The sequence below is a fragment of the Salmo salar genome, chromosome ssa20 (genome assembly GCF_905237065.1).
Source record: "Salmo salar chromosome ssa20, Ssal_v3.1, whole genome shotgun sequence".
Classification (NCBI taxonomy): domain Eukaryota; kingdom Metazoa; phylum Chordata; class Actinopteri; order Salmoniformes; family Salmonidae; genus Salmo; species Salmo salar.
In genome coordinates, this window is record NC_059461.1 from 94,684,725 (window position 1) to 94,706,580 (window position 21,856).

General features: G+C 44.9%; 1 protein-coding gene across 3 annotated transcripts in view; it reads left to right on the forward strand.

The window, feature by feature from the left end:
* Window positions 1-21,856, forward strand: part of trpc6b (transient receptor potential cation channel, subfamily C, member 6b) — a 52,504-nt gene that overhangs the window by 13,073 nt on the left and 17,575 nt on the right. For all 3 annotated transcript variants that reach the window (XM_014163712.2, XM_045704167.1, XM_045704168.1), the window contains exon 5: window positions 19,409-19,636. In XM_014163712.2, coding sequence (XP_014019187.2) covers window positions 19,409-19,636 — 228 coding nt within the window. The remainder of the gene's footprint in view (window positions 1-19,408; window positions 19,637-21,856) is intronic.

The window sequence follows — 21,856 nt, forward strand, 5'->3', positions numbered from 1 at the left end:
TGGCCCTCTTGAAGCATGTGGGAACAGCAGACTGGGATAGGGAGCGATTGAATATGTCCATAAACACACTAGCCAGCTGGTCTGCACATTCTCTGAGGACGAGGCTAGGGATGCCGTCTGGGCCAGCCTGCTTGCGAGGGTTAACACATTTAAATGTTTTACTCACGTCGGCCACGGAGAAGGAGAGGGGGGTGGGCGCAGTCCTTGTTAGCGGGCCGCGACGGTGGCACTGTATTATCCTCAAAGCAGACAAAGAAGGTGTTTGTTTTGGAAGCGTGACGTCGGTGTCCATGATGTGGCTGGTTTTCTTTTTGTAATCCGTGATTTCCTGTAGACCCTGCCACATACGTCTTGTGTCTGAGCCGTTGAATTGCGACTCCACTTTGTCCCTGTTCTCTCAACCAGCTTCATGAGGTAGTCACCTAGATTGCATTTCAATTAACAGGTGTGTCTTGTTAAAAGTTCATTTGTGGAATTTCTTTCCTTCTCAATGCATTTGAGCCAAAGTTGTGTTGTGACAAGGTAGGGGTGGTATACAGAATATAGCCCTATTTGGTAAAAGACCAAGTCCATATTGTGGCAAGAACAGCTCAAATAAACAAAGAGAAATGGCAGTCCATCATTACTCCATAAGGAACATTTCAAGAACTTTGAAAGTTTCTTCAATTGCAGTTGCAAAAACTATCAAGCGCTAAGATCTGTCGTGTCTTTGGCTATGCCGGATTAAGTGATATGACATGCTATTCTATAAAATCCTTTCTCTGTAATTAATATTACCTGATTGAGCTAATCATGTAAATGTAATTAACTAGAAAGTCGGGGCACCACGAAAGAGTGTTTATAGAGCTGTTATCTTCCGAATAAACTCTGAAAGACCTAGTAATATTTTACATCAATAGCAGTCAATATTAATATTAATCGTCACCTTATTTCAGTCTCATCTGAAAGTTCTAAATTCTTGGTTATCTTCAACAAGTTGAATCAGCAATACAAAATTGGGTTTAATTATTTATTTACTAAATACCTAACTAATCACACAGAATTACATATACACAGAATGCAAATTATGTTATACAAAAAACATCCCTGGTGGACGGAACCTGTATGATGGCTTATTACACAAAGAGAGGGGGTTGGGCTAAGGAACAAAGGGAGAAGCTGTGCTATCGTAAATATAGTATCTTATGCATTGTAAATTTCCGCCCATTTGTAAAAGGAAAATGCAATAAATATTTACTCTGAGCTGCGCTTCGGTAGGTTGGTCGTAGATGCTGGCCGTGTTGGCCAACAGAGATCTTCCTGTCCTTGGAAGAATGTCTCTGGTGGTAAATTAGATGCGTCGTAGTATCGTCGTTATGTGTTAGACTGGATACATCGTCCGTCCTTTCCTAGCCCAACGTTTACAGCTGCTGTTGCTAACTCAACGGCTAGGAAATCTCACTTCTTTAGTGAATAAGAGTTCAAAGTTCATACCATTCACAACCAAAGCTCACGCTGAGGTTGGCTTAGTTCTGTAGTTGACATGTTAGTCCTTTTTAACGTATGGACCTTCGTCCTATCGTCCTCGGAACAGGTTACATTTTCGTCAAGGGCTTATATAGTGGAGGGAGAGAAGGGTGTGTTTCATTGATTGAGCAGGGCTCTAACCTTATGAAAACCCAATTCTCTCATTTGGAAGCTAAAATTACATTTAATCTTATCACAAATAGTTTCATATTCAAACATTTAATTTGCACAACAATTCCATGTGAATCTGATAACTAGAATGTGTAGACTTTCCCAGGTACAGTTTATGTCGTCCTGTCATCAGTCTTAATGTCTCAGATGACAACCGAAGAGACATCATATTCATTAAGTACCAACGCATATTTTCAACTGGTTCTATTTCCGAAATATGGTTCCTTTCCCCCCACTTGTTTGATGTTCCCAGACTCTCTATGTTTAACAAAGGCTTCAGTAGAGTCAGAGAGAGCGGGAAGGGAGAAAGGTATTTATGGGGGGGGTCATAAACATTACCCACAGGCCAACATCATGACAGATGAAACTGGCTCTCATGAGGACTGCCACAGGAAAGGAAGACCCAGAGTTACCTCTGCTGCAAAGGATAAGCTCATTAGAGTTACCAGCCTCAGAAATTGCAGCCCGAATAAATTCTTCACAGAGTTCAAGTAACAGACACATCTCAACATCAACTGTTCAGAGGAGACTGTGTGAATCAGGCCTTCATGGTAGAATTGCTGCAAAGAAACCACTACTAAAGGACACCAATAAGAAGAAGAGACTTGCTTGGGCCAAGAAACACGAGCAATGGACATTAGAATGGTGGAAATCTGACCTTTGGTCTGATGAGTCCAAATTTGAGATTTTGGGTTCCAACCGCCGTGTCTTTGTGAGACGCAGAGCAAGTGAACAGATGATCTCTGCATGTGTAGTTCCCACCGTGAAGCATGGAGGAGGAGGTGTTATTTTGTGGGGGTTCTTTGCTGGTGGCACTGTCAGTGATTTATTTAGAATTCAAGGCACACTTAACCAGCATGGCTCCCACAGCATTCTGCAGCGATACACCATCCAATCGGGTTTACACTTAGTGGGACTATAATTTATTTTTCAACAGGACAATGACCCAACACACCTCCAGGCTGTGTAAGGGCTATTTGACCAAGAAGGAGAGTGATGGAGTGCTGTATCAGATGACCTGCCCTCCACAATCACCCGACCTCAAACCAATTGAGATGGTTTGGGATGAGTTGGACCGCAGAGTGAAGGAAAAGCTGCCAACAAGTGCTCAACATATGTGGGAACTCCTTCAAGACTGTTGGAAAAGCATTCCAGGTGAAGCTGGTTGATCTGGCAAATCTGTTCTTTGGTCTGATGAGTCCAAATTTGAGTTTTTTGGTTCCAACCTCTGTCTTTGTGAGACGCAGAGTAGGATAACCTCTATGGGCTAGGCGGGACGAATTCGTCCCACCTACGTAACAGCCAGTCTAATCCAGTGGCGCGATTTTTGAATCGTTTGAAATACTATTACTTCAATTTCTCAAACATATGACTATTTTACACCTATTTAAAGACAAGACTCTCGTTTATCTAACCACACTGTCCGATTTCAAAAAGGCTTTACAACGAAAGCAAAACATTAGATTATGTCAGGAGAGTGCCCAGCCAGAAATAATCAGACACCCATTTTTCAAGCTAGCATATAATGTCACCAAAAACCCAAACCACAGCTAAATGCAGCACTAACCTTTTATGATCTTCATCAGATGACACACCTAGGACATTATGTTATACAATACATGCATGTCTGTTCAATCAAGTTCATATTTATATCAAAAAACTGCTTTTTACATTAGCATGTGACGTTCAGAAAAAGCATACCCCCCGCAAACTTCCGGGGAATTTATTAACAGTTTGCTAAATTACTCACGATAAACGTTCACAAAAAGCATAACAATTATTTTAAGAATTATAGATACATTACTCCTCTATGCACTCGATATGTCCGATTTTAAAATAGCTATTCGGATGAAGCACATTTTGCAATATTCTAAGTACATAGCCCAGCCATCACGGCTAGCTATTTAGACACCCGGCAAGATTAGCCTTCACCATAATCACATTTCCTATAAGAAAAATGTTCTTACCTTTCCTGTTCTTCGTCAGAATGCACTCCCAGGACTTCTACTTCAATAACAAATGTAGGTTTGGTCCCAAATAATCCATTGTTATATCCAAATAGTGTCGTTTTGTTCGTGCGTTCTAGACACTATCAGAATGGTAATCCACGGTCGTGCGCATGGCTCATGGCGTGACAAAAAATGTCTAAATATTCCATTACCGTACTTCGAAGCATGTCAACCGCTGTTTAAAACCAATTTTTATGCCATTTATCTCGTAGAAAAGCGATAATATTCCGACCGGGAATCTGCAATAAACTAAACAGCCGAATTAAAATACTCCACGGGGGCTAATCGCGCACGCGCCTCATTCCATTGTCACCTAATGGGACACTTGAATAAGGTGATAATCTGTTTCAGCCTGAGGCTGCCTCGTCAACCTTCATGATTTTCCCGGCTTCTGAGAGCCTATTGGAGCCCTGGGAATTGTCACGTTACAGCTAAGATCCTTACTCTTCAATAAACAGATGCAAGACGCACGACTCCTTGTCAGACAGGCCACTTCCTGCATGAAACCTTGTCAGGTTTTTGCCTGCCATAGGAGTTCTGTTATACTCACAGACACCATTCAAACAGTTTTAGAAACTTTAGGGTGTTTTCTATCCAAACCTGAACAATAATATGCATATTCTAGCTTCTGAGTTGGTGTAGGAGGCAGTTAAAAATGGGCACATATTTTTTCCAAAATTCTCAATACTGCCCCCTAGCCCAAACAGGATAACGGATGATCTATACGTGTGTGGTTCACTGTCAGTGATTTATTTAGAATTGAAGGCGCACTTAACCAGCTTGGCTACCACAACATTCCGCAGTGATCACATCTGGTTTGTGCTTAGTGGGACTATCATTTGTTTTTCAAGAGGACAATGACCCAACACACCTCCAGGCTGTGTTAGGGCTATTTGACCAAGAAGGAGGGTGATGGAGTGCTGCCAAGAAGGAGAGTGATGGAGTGCTGCCAAGAAGGAGAGTGATGGAGTGCTGCATCAGATGACTTGGCCTCCAGGCCCGCATGTTGTGACCCAGTTGTTAATTCTAATCATTCTATTCATTCGACGTTACTATATGCTAAACAAATCATTGGCATGAACCTAGGTCGTAGAGGCCGACAAGTAGGTCTGTACAACCCCCAACTGTTGCAAATTAAATAGTAGCATGGAAAAATAATGTGTAGACGCTTTTTTCTGAGGGAGTTCATGAATTTCCTGCCTTGGCTGCTGGACAGTGGAATTATGAGACACAACTCCTGCATATCAAATAAAATGTATTTATATAGCCCTTCTTACATCAGCTGATATATCAAAGTGCTGTACAGAAACCCAGCATAAAACCCCAAACAGCAAGCAATGCAGGTGTAGATGCACGGTGGCTAGGAAAAACTCCCTAGAAAGGCCAGAACCTAGGAAGAAACCTAGAGAGGAACCAGGCTATGAGGGGTGGCTAGGAAAAACTCCCTAGAAAGGCCAAAACCTAGGAAGAAACCTAGAAAGGAACCAGGCTATGAGGGGTGGCCAGTCCTCTTCTGGCTGTGCCGGGTGGAGATTATAACCGAACATGGCCAAGATGTTCAAATGTTCATAAATGACCAGCATGGTCAAATAATAGTCATCACAGTGAACGGGTCAGGGATCCATAGCCGCAGGCAGAACAGTTGAAACTGGAGCAGCAGCACGGGCAGGTGGACTGGGGATAACAAGGAGTCATCATGCCAGGTAGTCCTGAGGCATCGTCCTAGGGCTCAGGTCCTCCGAGAGAGAGAAAGAAAGAGCGAAAGCGAGAATTAGAGAGAGCATACTTAAATTCACACAGGACACCGGATAAGACAGGAGACCCGATCCTGTAGGTTCATGCTCTACAACATTCGCAGAGTACAACCCTGCCTCACACAGGAAGCGGCGCAGGTCCTAATCCAGGCACTTGTCATCTCCCGTCTGGATTACTGCAACTCGTTGTTGGCTGGGCTCCCTGCTTGTGCCATTAAACCCCTACAACTTATCCAGAACGCCGCAGCCCGTCTGGTGTTCAACCTTCCCAAGTTCTCTCACGTCACCCCGCTCCTCCGCTCTCTCCACTGGCTTCCAGTCGAAGCTCGCATCCGCTACAAGACCATGGTGCTCGCCTATGGAGCTGTGAGGGGAACGGCACCTCCGTACCTTCAGGCTCTGATCAGGCCCTACACCCAAACAAGGGCACTGCGTTCATCCACCTCTGGCCTGCTCGCCTCCCTACCTCTGAGGAAGCACAGTTCCCGCTCAGCCCAGTCAAAACTGTTCGCTGCTCTGGCACCCCAATGGTGGAACAAGCTCCCTCACGACGCCAGGACAGCGGAGTCAATCACCACCTTCCGGAGACACCTGAAACCCCACCTCTTTAAGGAATACCTGGGATAGGATAAAGTAATCCTTCTAACCCCCCCTTAAAAGATTTAGATGCACTATTGTAAAGTGGTTGTTCCACTGGATATTATAAGGTGAATGCACCAATTTGTAAGTCGCTCTGGATAAGAGCGTCTGCTAAATGACTTAAATGTAAAATGTAAATGAGAAATATCCCAGAAATAACAGACTGAACCTAGCCCCCCGACACATAAACTACTGCAGCATAAATACTGGAGGCTGAGACAGGAGGGGTCAGGAGACACTGTGGCCCCATCCGATAATACCCACGGACAGGGCCAAACAGGTAGGATATAACCCCACCCACTTTGCCAAAGCACAGCCCCCACACCACTAGAGGGATGTCTCCAACCACCAACTTACCATCTTGAGACAAGGCCAAGTATAGCCACAAAGATCTCCGCCACGGCGCCAACCCAGACAGGAAGACCACGTCAGTGACTCAACCCACTCAAGTGACGCACCCCTCCTAGGGACGGCATGGAAGAGCACCAGTAAGCCAGTGACTCAGCCCCTGTAATAGGGTTAGAGGCAGAGAATCCCAGTGGAGAGAGGGGAACCGGCCAGGCAGAGACAGCAAGGGCGGTTCATTGCTCCAGTGCCTTTCTGTTCACCATCACACTCCTGGGCCAGACTACACTCAATCATAGGACCTACTGAAGAGATGAGTCTTCAATAAAGACTTAAAGGTTGAGACCGAGTCTGCGTCTCTCACATGGGTAGGCAGACCATTCCATAAAAATTGAGCTCTATAGGAGAAAGCCCTGCCTCCAGCTGTTTGCTTAGAAATTCTAGGGAAAGTAAGGAGGCCTGCGTCTTGTGACCGTAGCGTACATGTAGGTATGTATGGCAGGACCAAATCGGAAAGATAGGTAGGAGCAAGCCCATGTAATGCTTTGTAGGTTAGCAGTAAAACCTTGAAATCAGCCCTTGCCTTAACAGAAAGCCAGTGTAGGGAGGCTAGCACTGGAGTAATATGATCACATTTTTTGGTTCTAGCCAGGATTCTAGCAGCTGTATTTAGCACTAACTGAAGTTTATTTAGTGCTTTATCCGGGTAGCCGGAAAGTAGAGCATTGCAGTAGTCTAACCTAGAAGTAACAAAACCATGGATTAATTTCTGCATAATTTTTGGACAGAAAGTTTCTGATTTTTGCAATGTTACGTAGATGGAAAAAGCTGTCCTTGAAACAGTCTTGAAATATTCGTCAAAAGAGAGATTAGGGTCCAGAGTAACGCCGAGGTCCTTCACAGTTTTATTTGAGACGATTGTACAACCATCAAGATTAATTGTCAGATTCAACAGAAGATCTCTTTGTTTCTTGGGACCTAGAACAAGCATCTCTGTTTTGTCCGAGTTTAAAAGTAGAACGTTTGCAGCCATCCACTTCCTTATGTCTGAATGACAGGCTTCTAGCGAGGGCAATTTTGGGGCTTCACCATGTTTCATTGAAATGTACAGCTGTGTGTCATCTGTATAGCAGTGAAAGTTAACATTATGTTTTCGACTGACATCCCCAAGAGGTAAAATATATAGGGAAAACAATAGTGGCCCTAAAACGGAACCTTGAGGAACACCGAAATTTACAGTTGATTTGTCAGAGGACAAACCATTCACAGAGACAAATTGTTAACTTTCCGACAGATATGATCTAAACCAGGCCAGAACTTGTCCGTGTAGACCAATTTGGGTTTCCAATCTCTCCAAAAGAATGTGGTGATCGATGTTATCAAAGCAGCACTAAGGTCTAGGAGCACGAGGACAGATGCAAAGCCTCGGTCTGACGCCATTAAAAGGTAATTTACCACCTTCACAAGTGCAGTCTCAGTGCTATGATGGGGTCTAAAACCAGACTGAAGCATTTCGTATACATTGCTTGTCTTCAGGAAGGCAGTGAGTTGCTGCACAACAGCTTTTTCAAAAAAATTTGAGAGGAATGGAAGATACGATATAGGCCACTAGTTTTTTATATTATCTGGGTCAAGGTTTGGCTTTTTCAAGAGAGGCTTTATTACTGCCACTTTTAGTGAGTTTGGTACACATCCGGTGGATAGAGAGCCGTTTATTATATTCAACATAGGAGGGCCAAGCACCGGAAGCAGCTCTTTCAGTAGTTTAGTCGGAATAGGGTCCAGTATGCAGCTTGAAGGTTTAGAGGCCATGATCATTTTCATCATTGTGTCAAGAGATATAGTACTAAAACACTTGAGTGTCTCCCTTGATCCTAGGTCCTGGCAGAGTTGTGCAGACTCAGGACTACTGAGCTTTGGAGGAATACGCAGATTTAAAGAGGAGTCCGTAATTTGCTTTCTAATGATCATGATCTTAGAAAGCAAAGTTCATGAATTTATTACTGCTGAACTGAAAGCCATCCTCTCTTGGGAAATGCTGCTTTTTAGTTAGCTTTGTGACAGTATCAAAAATAAATTTCGGATTGTTCTTATTTTCCTCAATTAAGTTGGAAAAATAGGATGATCGAGCAGCAGTGAGGGCTCTTCGATACTGCACGGTACTGTCTTTCCAAGCTAGTCGGAAGACTTCCAGTTTGCTGTGGCGCCATTTCCGTTCCAATTTTCTGGAAGCTTGCTTCAGAGGTCGGGTATTTTCTGTATACCAGAGAACTAGTTTCTTATGACAAATGTTTTTCGTTTTTAGGGGTGCAACTGCATCTAGGGTATTGCGCAAGGTTAAATTGAGTTCCTCAGTTAGGTGGTTAACTGATTTTTGTCCTCTGACGTCCTTGGGTAGGCAGAGGGAGCCTGGAAGGGCATCAAGGAATCTTTGGGTTGTCTGAGAATTTATAGCACAACTTTTGATGCTCCTTGGTTGGGGTCTGAGCAGATTATTTGTTGCGATTGCAAACATAATAAAATGGTGGTCCGATAGTCCAGGATTATGAGGAAAAACATTAAGATTCACAACATTTATTCTACGGGACAAAACTAGGTCCAGAGTATGACTGTGGCAGTGAGTAGGTCCTGAGACATGTTGGACAAAGCCCACTGAGTCGATGATGGCTCCGAAAGCCTTTTGGAGTGGGTCTGTGGACTTTTCCATGTGAATATTAAAGTCACCAAAAATATTATTATGCTAATATTATCTGCTATGACTACAAGGTCCGATAGGAATTCAGGGAACTCTGTGAGGAACGCTGTATATGGCCCAGGAGGCCTGTAAACAGTAGCTATAAAAAGTGATTGAGTAGGCTGCATAGATTTCATGACTAGAAGCTCAAAAGACGAAAATGTCTGGGGTTTTTTGTAAATTGAAATTTCCTATCGTAAATGTTAGCAACACCTCCGCCTTTGCGGGATGTTTTATTTATTTTATTATTTCACCTTTATTTAACCAGGTAGGCAAGTTGAGAACAAGTTCTCATTTACAATTGCGACCTGGCCAAGATAAAGCGAAGCAGTTCGACAACATACAAAAACACAGAGTTACACATGGAGTAAAACAACATACAATCAATGATACAGTAGACAAAAATAAGACTATATACAATGTGAGCAAATGATGTGAGATAAGGGAGGTAAAGGCAAAAAAGGCCATGGTGGCAAAGTAAATAAAGTATAGCAAGTAAAACACTGGAATGGTAGAATTATAATTTGAAGAAAGTTCAAAGTTAAAATATAAATAATATGGTGCAAAGGAGCAAAATAATAAATAAATAAAATAAATAAATACAGTAGGGGAAGAGGTAGTAGTTTGGGCTAAATTATAGATGGGCTATGTACAGGTGCAGTGATCTGGGAGCTGCTCTGATAGCTGGTGCTTAAAGCTAGTGAGGGAGATAAGTGTTTCCAGTTTCAGAGATTTTTGTAGTTCGTTCCAGTCATTGGCAGCAGAGAACTGGAAGGAGAGACGACCAAAGGAGGAGTTGGCTTTAGGGGTGACCAGAGAGATATACCTGCTGGAGCGCGTGCTACAGGTGGGTGCTGCTATGGTGACCAGTGAGCGGAGATAAGGGGGGACTTTACCTAGCAGGGTCTTGTAGATGACCTGGAGCCAATGTGTTTGGCGACGATTATGAAGCGAAGGCCAGCCAACGAGAGCGTACAGGTCGCAGTGGTGGGTAGTATATGGGGCTTTGGTGACAAAACGGATGGCACTGTGATAGACTGCATCCAGCTTGTTGAGTAGGGTATTGGAGGCTATTTTGTAGATGACATCGCCGAAGTCGAGGATTGGTAGGATGGTCAGTTTTACGAGGGTATGTTTGGCAGCATGAGTGAAGGATGCTTTGTTGCGAAATAGGAAGCCAATTCTAGATTTAACTTTGGATTGGAGATGATTGATGTGAGTCTGGAAGGAGAGTTTACAGTCCAACCAGACACCTAGGTATTTGTAGTTATCCACAAATTCTAAGTCAGAACTGTCCAGAGAAGTGATGCTGGACAGGCGGGCAGGTGCAGGCAGCGATCGGTTGAAGAGCATGCATTTAGTTTTACTTGTATTTAGGAGCAGTTGGAGACCACGGAAGGAGAGTTGTATGGCATTGAAGCTCGTCTGGAGGGTTGTTAACACAGTGTCCAAAGAAGGGCCAGAAGTATACAGAATGGTGTCGTCTGCGTAGAGGTGGATCAGAGATTCACCAGCAGCAAGAGCGACATCATTGATGTATACAGAGAAAAGAGTTGGCCCAAGAATTGAACCCTGTGGTACCCCCATAGAGACTGCCAGAGGTCCGGACAGCAGGCCCTCCGATTTGACACACTGAACTCTATCAGAGAAGTAGTTGGTGAACCAGGCGATGCAATCGTTTGAGAAACCAAGGCTACTGAGTCTGCCGATGAGGATGTGGTGATTAACAGAGTCAAAAGCTTTGGCCAGATCAATGAATACGGCAGCACAGTATTGTTTCTTATCGATGGCGGTTACGATGTCGTTTAGGACCTTGAGCGTGGCTGAGTTGCACCCATGACCAGCTCTGAAACCAGATTGCATAGCGGAGAGGGTGCGGTGGGATTCGAAATGGTCGGTAATCTGTTTGTTGACTTGGCTTTCGAAGACCTTAGAAAGGCAGGGTAGCATGGAAATAGGTCTGTAGCAATTTGGGTCAAGAGTGTCACCTCCTTTGAAGAGGGGGATGACAGCAGCTGCTTTCCAGTCTATGGGAATCTCAGACGACACGAAAGAGAGGTTGAACAGGCTAGTAATAGGGGTTGCAATAATTTCGGCAGATAATTTTAGAAAGAAAGGGTCCAGATTGTCAAGCCCAGCTGATTTGTAGGGGTCCAGATTTTGCAGCTCTTTCAGGACATCAGCTGAATGGATTTGGGAGAAGGAGAAATGGGGGAGGCTTGGGCGAGTAGCTGTGGGGGGTCAGTGCTGTTGAATGCAGTAGGGGTAGTTAGGTGGAAAGCATGGCCAGCCATAGAAAAATGCTTATTGAAATTCTCAATTATAGTGGGCTTATCGGTGGTGACAGAGTTTCCTATCCTCAGTGCAGTGGGCAGCTGGGAGGAGGTGTTCTTATTCTCCATGGACTTTACAGGGTCCCAGAACTTTTTAGAGTTTGAGTTGCAGGAAGCAAATTTCTGTTTGAAAAAGCTAGCCTTGGCGTTTCTAACTGCCTGTGTGTATTGGTTTCTAACTTCTCTGAAAAGTTGCATATCGCGGGGGCAGTTCGATGCTAAAGCAGAACGCCACAGGATATTTTTGTGTTGGTTAAGGGCAGTCAGGTCTGGGGAGAACCAAGGGCTATATCTGTTCCTGGTTCTAAATTTCTTGAAAGGGGCATGCTTATTTAAGATGGTGAGGAAGGCATTTTAAAAAAAATAACCAGGCATCCTCTACTGACGGGATGAGGTCAATATCTTTCCAGGATACCAGGGCCAGGTCGATTAGAAAGGCTTGCTCGTTGAAATGTTTCAGGGAGCGTTTGACAGTCACGAGTGGAGGTCGTTTGACCTCTGAACCATTACGGGTGCAGGCAATGAGGCAGTGATCGCTGAGATCTTGGTTGAAAACAGCAGAGGTGTATTTAGAGGGCACGTTGGTTAGGATGATATCTATGAGGATGCCAGTGTTTGCGGCTTTGGGGTTGTACCTGGTGGGTTCATTAATAATTTGTGTGAGATTGAGGGCATCAAGCTTAGATTGTAGGATGGCTGGGGTGTTAAGCATGTTCCAGTTTAGGTCACCTAGTAGCACGAGCTCTGAAGATAGATGGGGGGCAATCAGTTCACATATGGTGTCCAGAGCACAGCTAGGGGCCGAGGGGGGTCTATAGCAGGCGGCGACGGTGAGAGACTTGTTTTTGGAGAGGTGGATTTTTAAAAGTAGAAGTTCAAATTGTTTGGGTACAGACCTGGATAGCAGGACAGAGCTCTGCAGGCTATCTCTGCAGTAGATTGCAACACCGCCCCCTTTGGTCGTTCTATCTCGTCTGAAAACGTTGTAGTTAGGGATGAAGATTTCAGAGTTTTTGGTGGACTTCCTAAGCCAGGATTCAGACACGGCTAGGACATCCGGGTTGGCAGAGTGTGCTAAAGCGAATAAAACAAACTTAGGGAGGAGGCTTCTAATGTTAACATGCATGAAACCAAGGCTATTACGGTTACAGAAGTCATCAAAAGAGAGCGCCTGGGGAGTAGGAGTGGAGCCAGGCACTGCAGGGCCTGGATTCACCTCTACATCCCCAGAGGAGCAGAGAAGAATGAGTATGAGGGTACGGCTAAAAGCTATAAGAATTGGTCGTCTGTGACATCCAGAATAGAGAGAAAAAGGAGCAGGTTTCTGGGGGCGATAAAATAGCTTCAAGGTATAATATACAGACAAAGGTATGGTAGGATGTGAATACAGTGGAGGTAAACCTAGGCATTTAGTGATGATGAGAGAGATATTGTCTCTAGAAACATCATTGAAACCAGAAGATGTCATAGCATGTGTGGGTGGAGGAACTGAGAGGTTGGATAAGGTATAATGAGCAGGGCTAGAGGCTCTACAGTGAAATAAGCCAATAAACACTAACCAGAACAGCAATGGAAATTGCATATTGACATTGAGGAGAGGCATGCTTAGCCGAGTGATCAAAGGGACAAGTGAGATTCAGACATCTAGCCGGGCCATAGGTAGCAAGCTGGTGGAAGATGGAGGGAGGTCTGTTTTTAGCCACCTCGTGCGTTTCCATCTGTGGGTTAGTGGGGTTCCGTGTGGAAGGGGGGACCAGTCCAAGTTGGCAAAATAGTTAGTTATAGTGGCCCAAGAAAAGTGTCCGATAGACCTATTCAGATCGCAGCCGATAAGACAGCTAACGATTAACGATTAGTGGGCCGCAGATGGGCGATCAGGTTACGTCGCGACGGAGGGGCCAGTTGGATAACTCCCTCGGGCAGATAACGTCGGTGGTCCAGTCGTGAAGGCCCGATGGGGCTCCGCATCGGCAGTAAAGCGGGTCAGGATAGGTGAATTGTAGCCCAGGGGACACTTCAGCTGGCTAGCTCAGGAAAAGCCCGCGAGTGGCTGACGGAACTCTTCAGCTGGCTAGCTCCGGGATAATGTGTGTTAATTCCGGGACCGACGTTGCCAATAATCACTCAGGTAGCAGCTAGTTAGCTGCAAGATCCAGGTGTAAATGTCCAGAGCCTGCGGTAGAAATCGGGGAAAGGAGAGAGAATAGGTCCGGTGTGCTCTGGTCTGAGTCGCGCTGTACAAAAACTGGCGATAGCTTTTCGAGCTAATGGGTAGCTGAGGACAGCTAACCGTGGCTAGCTGAACTCCAACGTTAGCCAGTGAAAATGGCTAACCTCTGGCTAGCTTCTGTTGTGGATTTCGAATTTGAGGTAAATAATACTTTATTTTTTAAATTGGTGAGGCGGGTTGCAGGAGAGTGCTTTGAGGTTGAGTTTTAGAAGAAAAAATGTAAAAAGATAATGCGAAGAAAAATATGTAAATATATATATATATACACGGGACACGACAACAGGAGGGTAAAGGGGGATATGGTCACTAGTGTAACCAGGAGGTGAGGCCTCATTTAACACAGTAAATTCATCAGGCTTAAGCCATGTTTCAGTCAGGCCAATCACATCCAGATTATGATCAGTGATTAGTTCATTGACTATAACTGCCTTGGAAGTGAGGGATCTAACATTAAGTAACCCTATTTTGAGATGTGAGGTATCACAATATCTTTCAATAATGACAGGAATGGAGGAGGTCTTTATACTAGTGAGATTGCTAAGGCGAACACCGCCATGTTTAGTTTTGCCCAACCTAGGTCGAGGCACAGACACTGTCTCAATGGGGAAAGCTGAGCTGACTACGCTGACTGTGCTAGTGGCAGACTCCACTAAGCTGGCAGGCTGGCTAACAGCCTGCTGCCTGGCCTGCACCCTATTTCATTGTGGAGCTAGAGGAGTTAGAGCCCTGTCTATGTTCGTAGATAAGATGAGAGCACCCCTCCAGCTAGGATGGAGTCCGTCACTCCTCAACAGGCCAGGCTTGGTCCTGTTTGTGGGTGAGTCCCAGAAAGAGTGCCAATTATCTACAAATTCTATCTTTTGAGAGGGGCAGAAAACAGTTTTCAACCAGCGATTGAGTTGTGGGACTCTGCTGTAGAGCTCATCACTCCCCCTAACTGGGAGGGGGCCAGAGACAATTAATCGATGCCGACACATCTTTCTAGCTGATTTACACGCTGAAGCTATGTTGCGCTTGGTGACCTCTGACTGTTTCATCCTAACATCGTTGGTACCGACGTGGATAACAATATCTCTATACTCTCTACACTCGCCAGTTTTAGCTTTAGCCAGCACCGTCTTTAGATTAGCCTTAACGTTGGTAGCCCTGCCCCCTGGTAAACAGTGTATGATCGCTGGATGATTAGTTTTAAGTCTAATACTGCAGGTAATGGAGTCGCCAATGACTAGGGTTTTCAATTTGTCAGGGCTAATGGTGGGAGGCTTCGGCGTCTCAGACCCCGTAACGGGAGGAGTAGAGACCAGAGAAGGCTCGGCCTCTGACTCTGACTCGCTGCTTAATGGGGACAACCGGTTGAAAGTTTCTGTCGGGTGAATGAGCGACACCAGTTGACCATTCCTACAGCACTTCCCTCCAGAAGCCATGAGAAAGTTGTCCGGCTGCGGGGACCATGCGAGGGGATTTGTACTACAATCTGTACTTACTGGTGTCACAGACACTGTTTCATCCTTTCCTACACTGAAATGACCCTTGCCTAACGATTGCGTCTGAAGCTGGGCTTGCAGCACAGCTATCCTCGCTGTAAGGCGATCGTTCTCCTGTATATTATGAGTACAGCGACTGCAATTAAAAGGCATCATGTTAATGTTACTACTTAGCTTCGGCTGTTTGAAGTCCTGATGAACCATGTCCAGATAAAACGTCCGGAGTGAAAAAGTTGAATGAAAAAAAAGTTGAGTGAGGGGAAAAATAAAAATATAAACAGTAATTAGAAAGTAAAAACCATAAAGTCTGCAAATTGTGACCGGAAATGACACCATCAGAACTCCGGACCTGGTAGGGTAAGAGTTTAACAGAAAACCATCAGTATCCGGACCTGGTAGGGTAAGAGTTTAACAGAAAACCATCAGTACTCCGGACCTGGTAGGGTAAGAGTTTAACAGAAAACCATCAGTACTCCTGACCTGGTAGAGTAAGAGTTTAACAGAAAACCATCAGTACTCCGGACCTGGTAGGGTAAGAGTTTAACAGAAAACCATCAGTATCCGGACCTGGTAGGGTAAGAGTTTAACAGAAAACCATCAGTACTCCGGACCTGGTAGGGTAAGAGTTTAACAGAAAACCATCAGTACTCCGGACCTGGTAGGGTAAGAGTTTAACAGAAAACCATCAGTACTCCGGACCTGGTAGGGTAAGAGTTTAACAGAAAACCATCAGTACTCCGGACCTGGTAGGGTAAGAGTTTAACAGAAAACCATCAGTACTCCGGACCTGGTAGGGTAAGAGTTTAACAGAAAACCATCAGTACTCCGGACCTGGTAGGGTAAGAGTTTAACAGAAAACCATCAGCAGTGGGGACCTGGTAGGGTAAGAGTTTAACAGGACCCTACCAGGTCCGGAGTACTGATGGTTTTCTGTTAAACTCTTACTGTACCAGGTTCAGAGTACTGCTGGTTTTCTGTTAAACTCTTACCCTACCAGGTCCGGAGTTCTGAGGATTTTCTGTTAAACTCTTACCCTACCCGGTCCCCACTGCTGATGGTTTTCTGTTAAACTCTTACTCTACCAGGTTCAGAGTACTAATTGTTTTCTGTTAAACTCTTACTGTACCAGGTTCAGAGTACTGCTGGTTTTCTCTTTTACCTGATCATTAATTGCACTCACCTTTTATCCCAGGTCTAAATCAGGCCATGATTAGAGGGGAATAATAAAAAAGAAACCAGGGGCTCTATAGAATTTCAGGGCTCTATATTGGCTGTTTCCTGTCATCAGTCTATACTAACCAGCCTGTTTCCTGTCATCAGTCTATACTAACCAGCCTGTTTCCTGTCATCAGTCTATACTAACCTTCCTGTTTCCTGTCATCAGTCTATACTAACCAGCCTGTTTCCTGTCATCAGTCTATACTAACCAGCCTGTTTCCTGTCATCAGTCTATACTAACCTGCCTGTTTCCTGTCATCAGTCTATACTAACCAGCCTGTTTCCTGTCATCAGTCTATACTAACCAGCCTGTTTCCTGTCATCAGTCTATACTAACCTTCCTGTTTCCTGTCATCAGTCTATACTAACCAGCCTGTTTCCTGTCATCAGTCTATACTAACCAGCCTGTTTCCTGTCATCAGTTTGATGTGTCTCGTCTACATCCCATTATGTGAAGGGATGGAGGTTCCCACGCTGTTGTACTGAAATAGCCCAGTAGCAGAGGAGGATCACAGAGGTCAAAGACAGAACACTGAGGGCCCAAAATACTGTAATCACTCTAACATATGTGACACCAGGAAATAGATATTTAACATATATACACTATGTCTACTTGGATGGGTTCTTGGCAAAGATTTGACTTTAAATTTGACAAAGCATTTAACTTAAAGCCATGTCTCTGTTACATTCTATGGCAGACAAGCAATGACATTACATTTGATGTGGGGGGGGGGGGGGCAGAATTGAATGTGGAATGATACCAAATGGATGCTACACATATTGGAAGACATTAACTATGTCTGTCTGTGTCGATGGGTTCTGGGAAAGGGGACACGTTTAATTGGATGTAAAGCATTTATGTGATAGTCCAGTCTCTCTGATATATGATTGCTTAGTTACGCCCACCACACCTCAGGTAACTGTACTGTAGGCCAGTACTTCACAACCTGGGGTATATTTACCCCTGGGGAAACTTGGCCAATCCACAGGGCTACTTACTGTACACTGTTTACTGAAAAAATGCACATGAGAAAAGCTGCTGCTGCAGACCAGTTATGAGTCCTTTCCATCATAGTTATGGGGAGTCTTCTCTTCTTCTCTCCAGCTCATTCCAACCCATGTTGCTGTTCTCTCTTCTTCTCTCCAGCTCATTCCAATCCATGTTGCTGTTTTCTCTTCTTCTCTCCAGCTCATTCCAACCCATGTTCTCTCTTCTTCTCTCCAGCTCATTCCAACCCATGTTGCTGTTCTCTCTTCTTCTCTCCAGCTCATTCCAACCCATGTTGCTGTTCTCTCTTCTTCTCTCCAGCTCATTCCAACCCATGTTGCTGTTCTCTCTTCTTCTCTCCAGCTCATTCCAACCCATGTTGCTGTTCTCTCTTCTTCTCTCCAGCTCATTCCAATCCATGCTGCTGTTATCTCTTCTTCTCTCCAGCTCATTCCAATCCATGCTGCTGTCATCTCTTCTTCTCTCCAGCTCATTCAAATCAAATCAAATTTATTTATATAGCCCTTCTTACATCAGCTGATATCTCAAAGGGCTGTACAGAAACCCAGCCTAAAAACACCCAAACAGCAAGCAATGCAGGTGTAGAAGCACGGTGGCTAGGAAAAACTCCCTAGAAAGGCCAAAACCTAGGAAGAAACCTAGAGAGGAACCAGGCTCTGAGGGGTGGCCAGTCCTCTTCTGGCTGTGCCGGGTGGAGATTCCAATCCATGCTGCTGTTATCTCTTCTTCTCTCCAGCTCATTCCAATCCATGCTGCTGTTATCTCTTCTTCTCTCCAGCTCATTCCAATCCATGCTGCTGTTATCTCTTCTTCTCTCCAGCTCATTCCAATCCATGCTGCTGTTATCTCTTCTTCTCTCCAGCTCATTCCAATCCATGCTGCTGTTTTCTCTCTTCTTCTCTCCAGCTCATTCCAATCCATGCTGCTGTCATCTCGTCTTCTCTCCAGCTCATTCCAACCCACACTGCTAATCTTGAGTGTCTTACATTTTATGACAGCAATTACATTTAATTTGTGGGCAGAGTGAATATAATATGCCAAATGTGGGATACACATACTGGGACCACATTAGGCTGTTCGTATATACTGGGACCACATTAGGCTGATCTTATATACGGCCACCACATTAATCTGTTCTTATTTACTGGCACCACATTAATCTGTTCTTATTTACTGGCACCACATTAATCTGTTCTTATTTACTGGCACCACATTAATCTGTTCTTATTTACTGGCACCACATTAATCTGTTCTTATTTACTGGCACCACATTAATCTGTTCTTATTTACTGGCACCACATTAATCTGTTCTTATATACTGGCACCACATTAATCTGTTCTTATATACTGGCACCACATTAATCTGTTCTTATTTACTGGCACCACATTAATCTGTTCTTATTTACTGGCACCACATTAATCTGTTCGTATATACTGGCACCACATTAGGCTGTTCGTATATACTGGCACCACATTAATCTGTTCTTATATACTGGCACCACATTAGGCTGTTCGTATATACTGGCACCACATTAGGCTGTTCGTATATACTGGCACCACATTAGGCTGTTCGTATATACTGGCACCACATTAGGCTGTTCGTATATACTGGCACCACATTAGGCTGTTCGTATATACTGGCACCACATTAGGCTGTTCGTATATACTGGCACCACATTAGGCTGTTCGTATATACTGGCACCACATTAGGCTGTTCGTATATACTGGCACCACATTAGGCTGTTCGTATATACTGGCACCACATTAGGCTGTTCGTATTAGAGGAAAAATTAAAGTCAATATCTTCCTCCCACATGGTAGCCTATTCCATACATAATGCATTCATTTTGACCAGATTCCTTTGGGAGAGGAAGAGCTCTATGGGTCCTGGTCCAAAGTAGTGCACTATACATAGGGTGCCATTTGGGAGGCAGAATATGTCATCGTGACATGTTGTTGTTTTCTCTCTCTTCCAGGAATGGTCTGGGCTGAGTGTAAGGAGATTTGGTCCCAGGGGGCTCGGGAATATCTTTCGGAGACATGGAATCTTCTAGACTTTGGAATGCTGAGCCTATTCGTGACATCCTTCGTCACTAGATTTATGGCGTTCTGGCATGCGTATGCAGCACAGAGCTACGTCAACAAGCACTATACCGACCTGTCTAACATTACCCTGGTCCCAGAGATGGAGTACTACAGACTGGGTGAGTGCAGACAGAAACCTGTCCAACATTACACTGGTCCCAGAGATAGAGTACTCTGGGTGAGTGCAGACATTTTTTTTTAAATGTCTGCTAGGTAGGCTGGTCAAGGTTGCTTTATATTAGTAATATTTCATAGCCTGATCCCTGATCCGTTTGTTGCCAGCTAGCCTGGTCCCTGATCCGTTTGTTTCCAGCTAGCCTGGTCCTTGATGTATTTGTTGCCAGCTAGCCTGGTCCCTGATCCGTTTGTTGCCAGCTAGCCTGGTCCCTGATCCGTTTGTTTCCAGCTAGCCTGGTCCCTGATCTGTTTGTTTCCAGCTAGCCTGGTCCCTGATGCGTTTGTTGCCAGCTAGCCTGGTCCCTGATCCATTTGTTGCCAGCTAGTTTGATCCGTTTGTTGCCAGCTAGCCCGGTCCCTGATCCGTTTGTTGCCAGCTAGCCTGGTCCCTGATCTGTTTGTTGCCAGCTAGTTTGATCCGTTTGTTGCCAGCTAGCCTGCTCCCTGATCCGTTTGTTGCCAGCGAGCCTGATCCCTGATCTGTTTGTTGCCAGCTAGCCTGGTCCCTGATTTGTTTGTTGCCAGCTAGTTTGATCCGTTTGTTGCCAGCTAGCCTGCTCCCTGATCCGTTTGTTTCCAGCTAGCCTGGTCCCTGATCTGTTTGTTGCCAGCTAGCCTGGTAACTGATCCGTTTGTTGCCAGCTAGCCTGGTCCCTGATCTGTTTGTTGCCAGCAATCCTGGTCACTGATCCGTTTGTTGTCAGCTAGCCTGGTCCCTGATCTGTTTGTTGCCAGCTAGCCTGGTCACTGATGCATTTGTTCTCAGCTAGCCTGGTCCCTGATCTGTTTGTTGCCAGCTAGCCTGGTCCCTGATCCGTTTGTTGCCAGCTAGACTGATCCCTGATCCGTTTGTTGCCAGCTAGCCTGGTCCCTGATTCGTTTGTTGCCAGCTAGCCTGGTCCCTGATCCGTTTGTTGCCAGCTAGCCTGCTCCCTGATCCGTTTGTGGCCAGCTAGCCTGGTCCCTGATCCGTTTGTTGCCAGCTAGACTGATCCCTGATCCGTTTGTTGCCAGCTATCCTGGTCCCTGATCTGTTTGTTGCCAGCTAGCCTGGTCACTGATCCATTTGTTGTCAGCTAGCCTGGTCCCTGATGCATTTGTTCTCAGCTAGCCTGATCCCTGATCTGTTTGTTGCCAGCTAGCCTGGTCCCTGATGCATTTGTTGCCAGCTAGCCTGGTCCCTGATGCGTTTGTTGCCAGCTAGCCTGGTCCCTGATGCGTTTGTTGCCAGCTAGCCTGGTCCCTGATGTGTTTGTTGCCAGCTAGCCTGGTCCCTGATCCGTTTGTTGCCAGCTAGTCTGATCCGTTTGTTGCCAGCTAGCCTGCTCCCTGATCCGTTTGTTTCCAGCTATCCTGGTCCCTGATCCGTTTGTTGCCAGCTAGCCTGGTCCCTGATCCGTTTGTTGCCAGCTAGCCTGGTCCCTGATCAAATTGTGCTCTTGCCCAACTCCATTGCTCATTGTCAAGCCAAACGGAAACAAACCGGAACCTAAACTAAAAATATCACAGTGCATGTTATTCATGACAGTAGAATAAGTTAAAAAGGCACCTTTGGCCAGACAAAAGCTGCAGAACATATCAGGTGCTGGAGTTATCGGTCAATTCATGACCAATGAAAAGGAAAATGCTGCACACTGCTGCTCAAGCGCCATTTGCCTAGACCCCATCCAAGTAGACATAGTGTATACAGTTGAAGTCGGAAGTTTACATACACCTTAGCCAAATAAATTTAAACTCAGTTTTTCACAATTCCTGACATTTAATCCTAGTAAAAATTCCCTGTCTTAGGTCAGTTAGGATCACCACTTTATTTTAAGAATGTGAAATGTCAGAATAATAGTAGAGAGAATGATTTATTTCAGCTTTTATTTCTTTCATCACATTCCCAGTGGGTCAGAAGTTTACATACACTCTATTAGTATTTGGTAGCATTGCCTTTAAATTGTTTAACTTGGGTGAAACGTTTCGGGTAGCCTTCCACAAGATTCCCACAATAAGTTGGGTGAATTTTGGCCCATTCCTCCTGACAGAGCTGGTGTAACGGAGTCAGGTTTGTAGGCCTCCTCGCTCACACACGTTTTTTCAGTTCTGCCCACACATTTTCTATAGGATTGAGGTCAGGGCTTTGTGATGGCCACTCCAATACCTTGACTTTGTTGTCC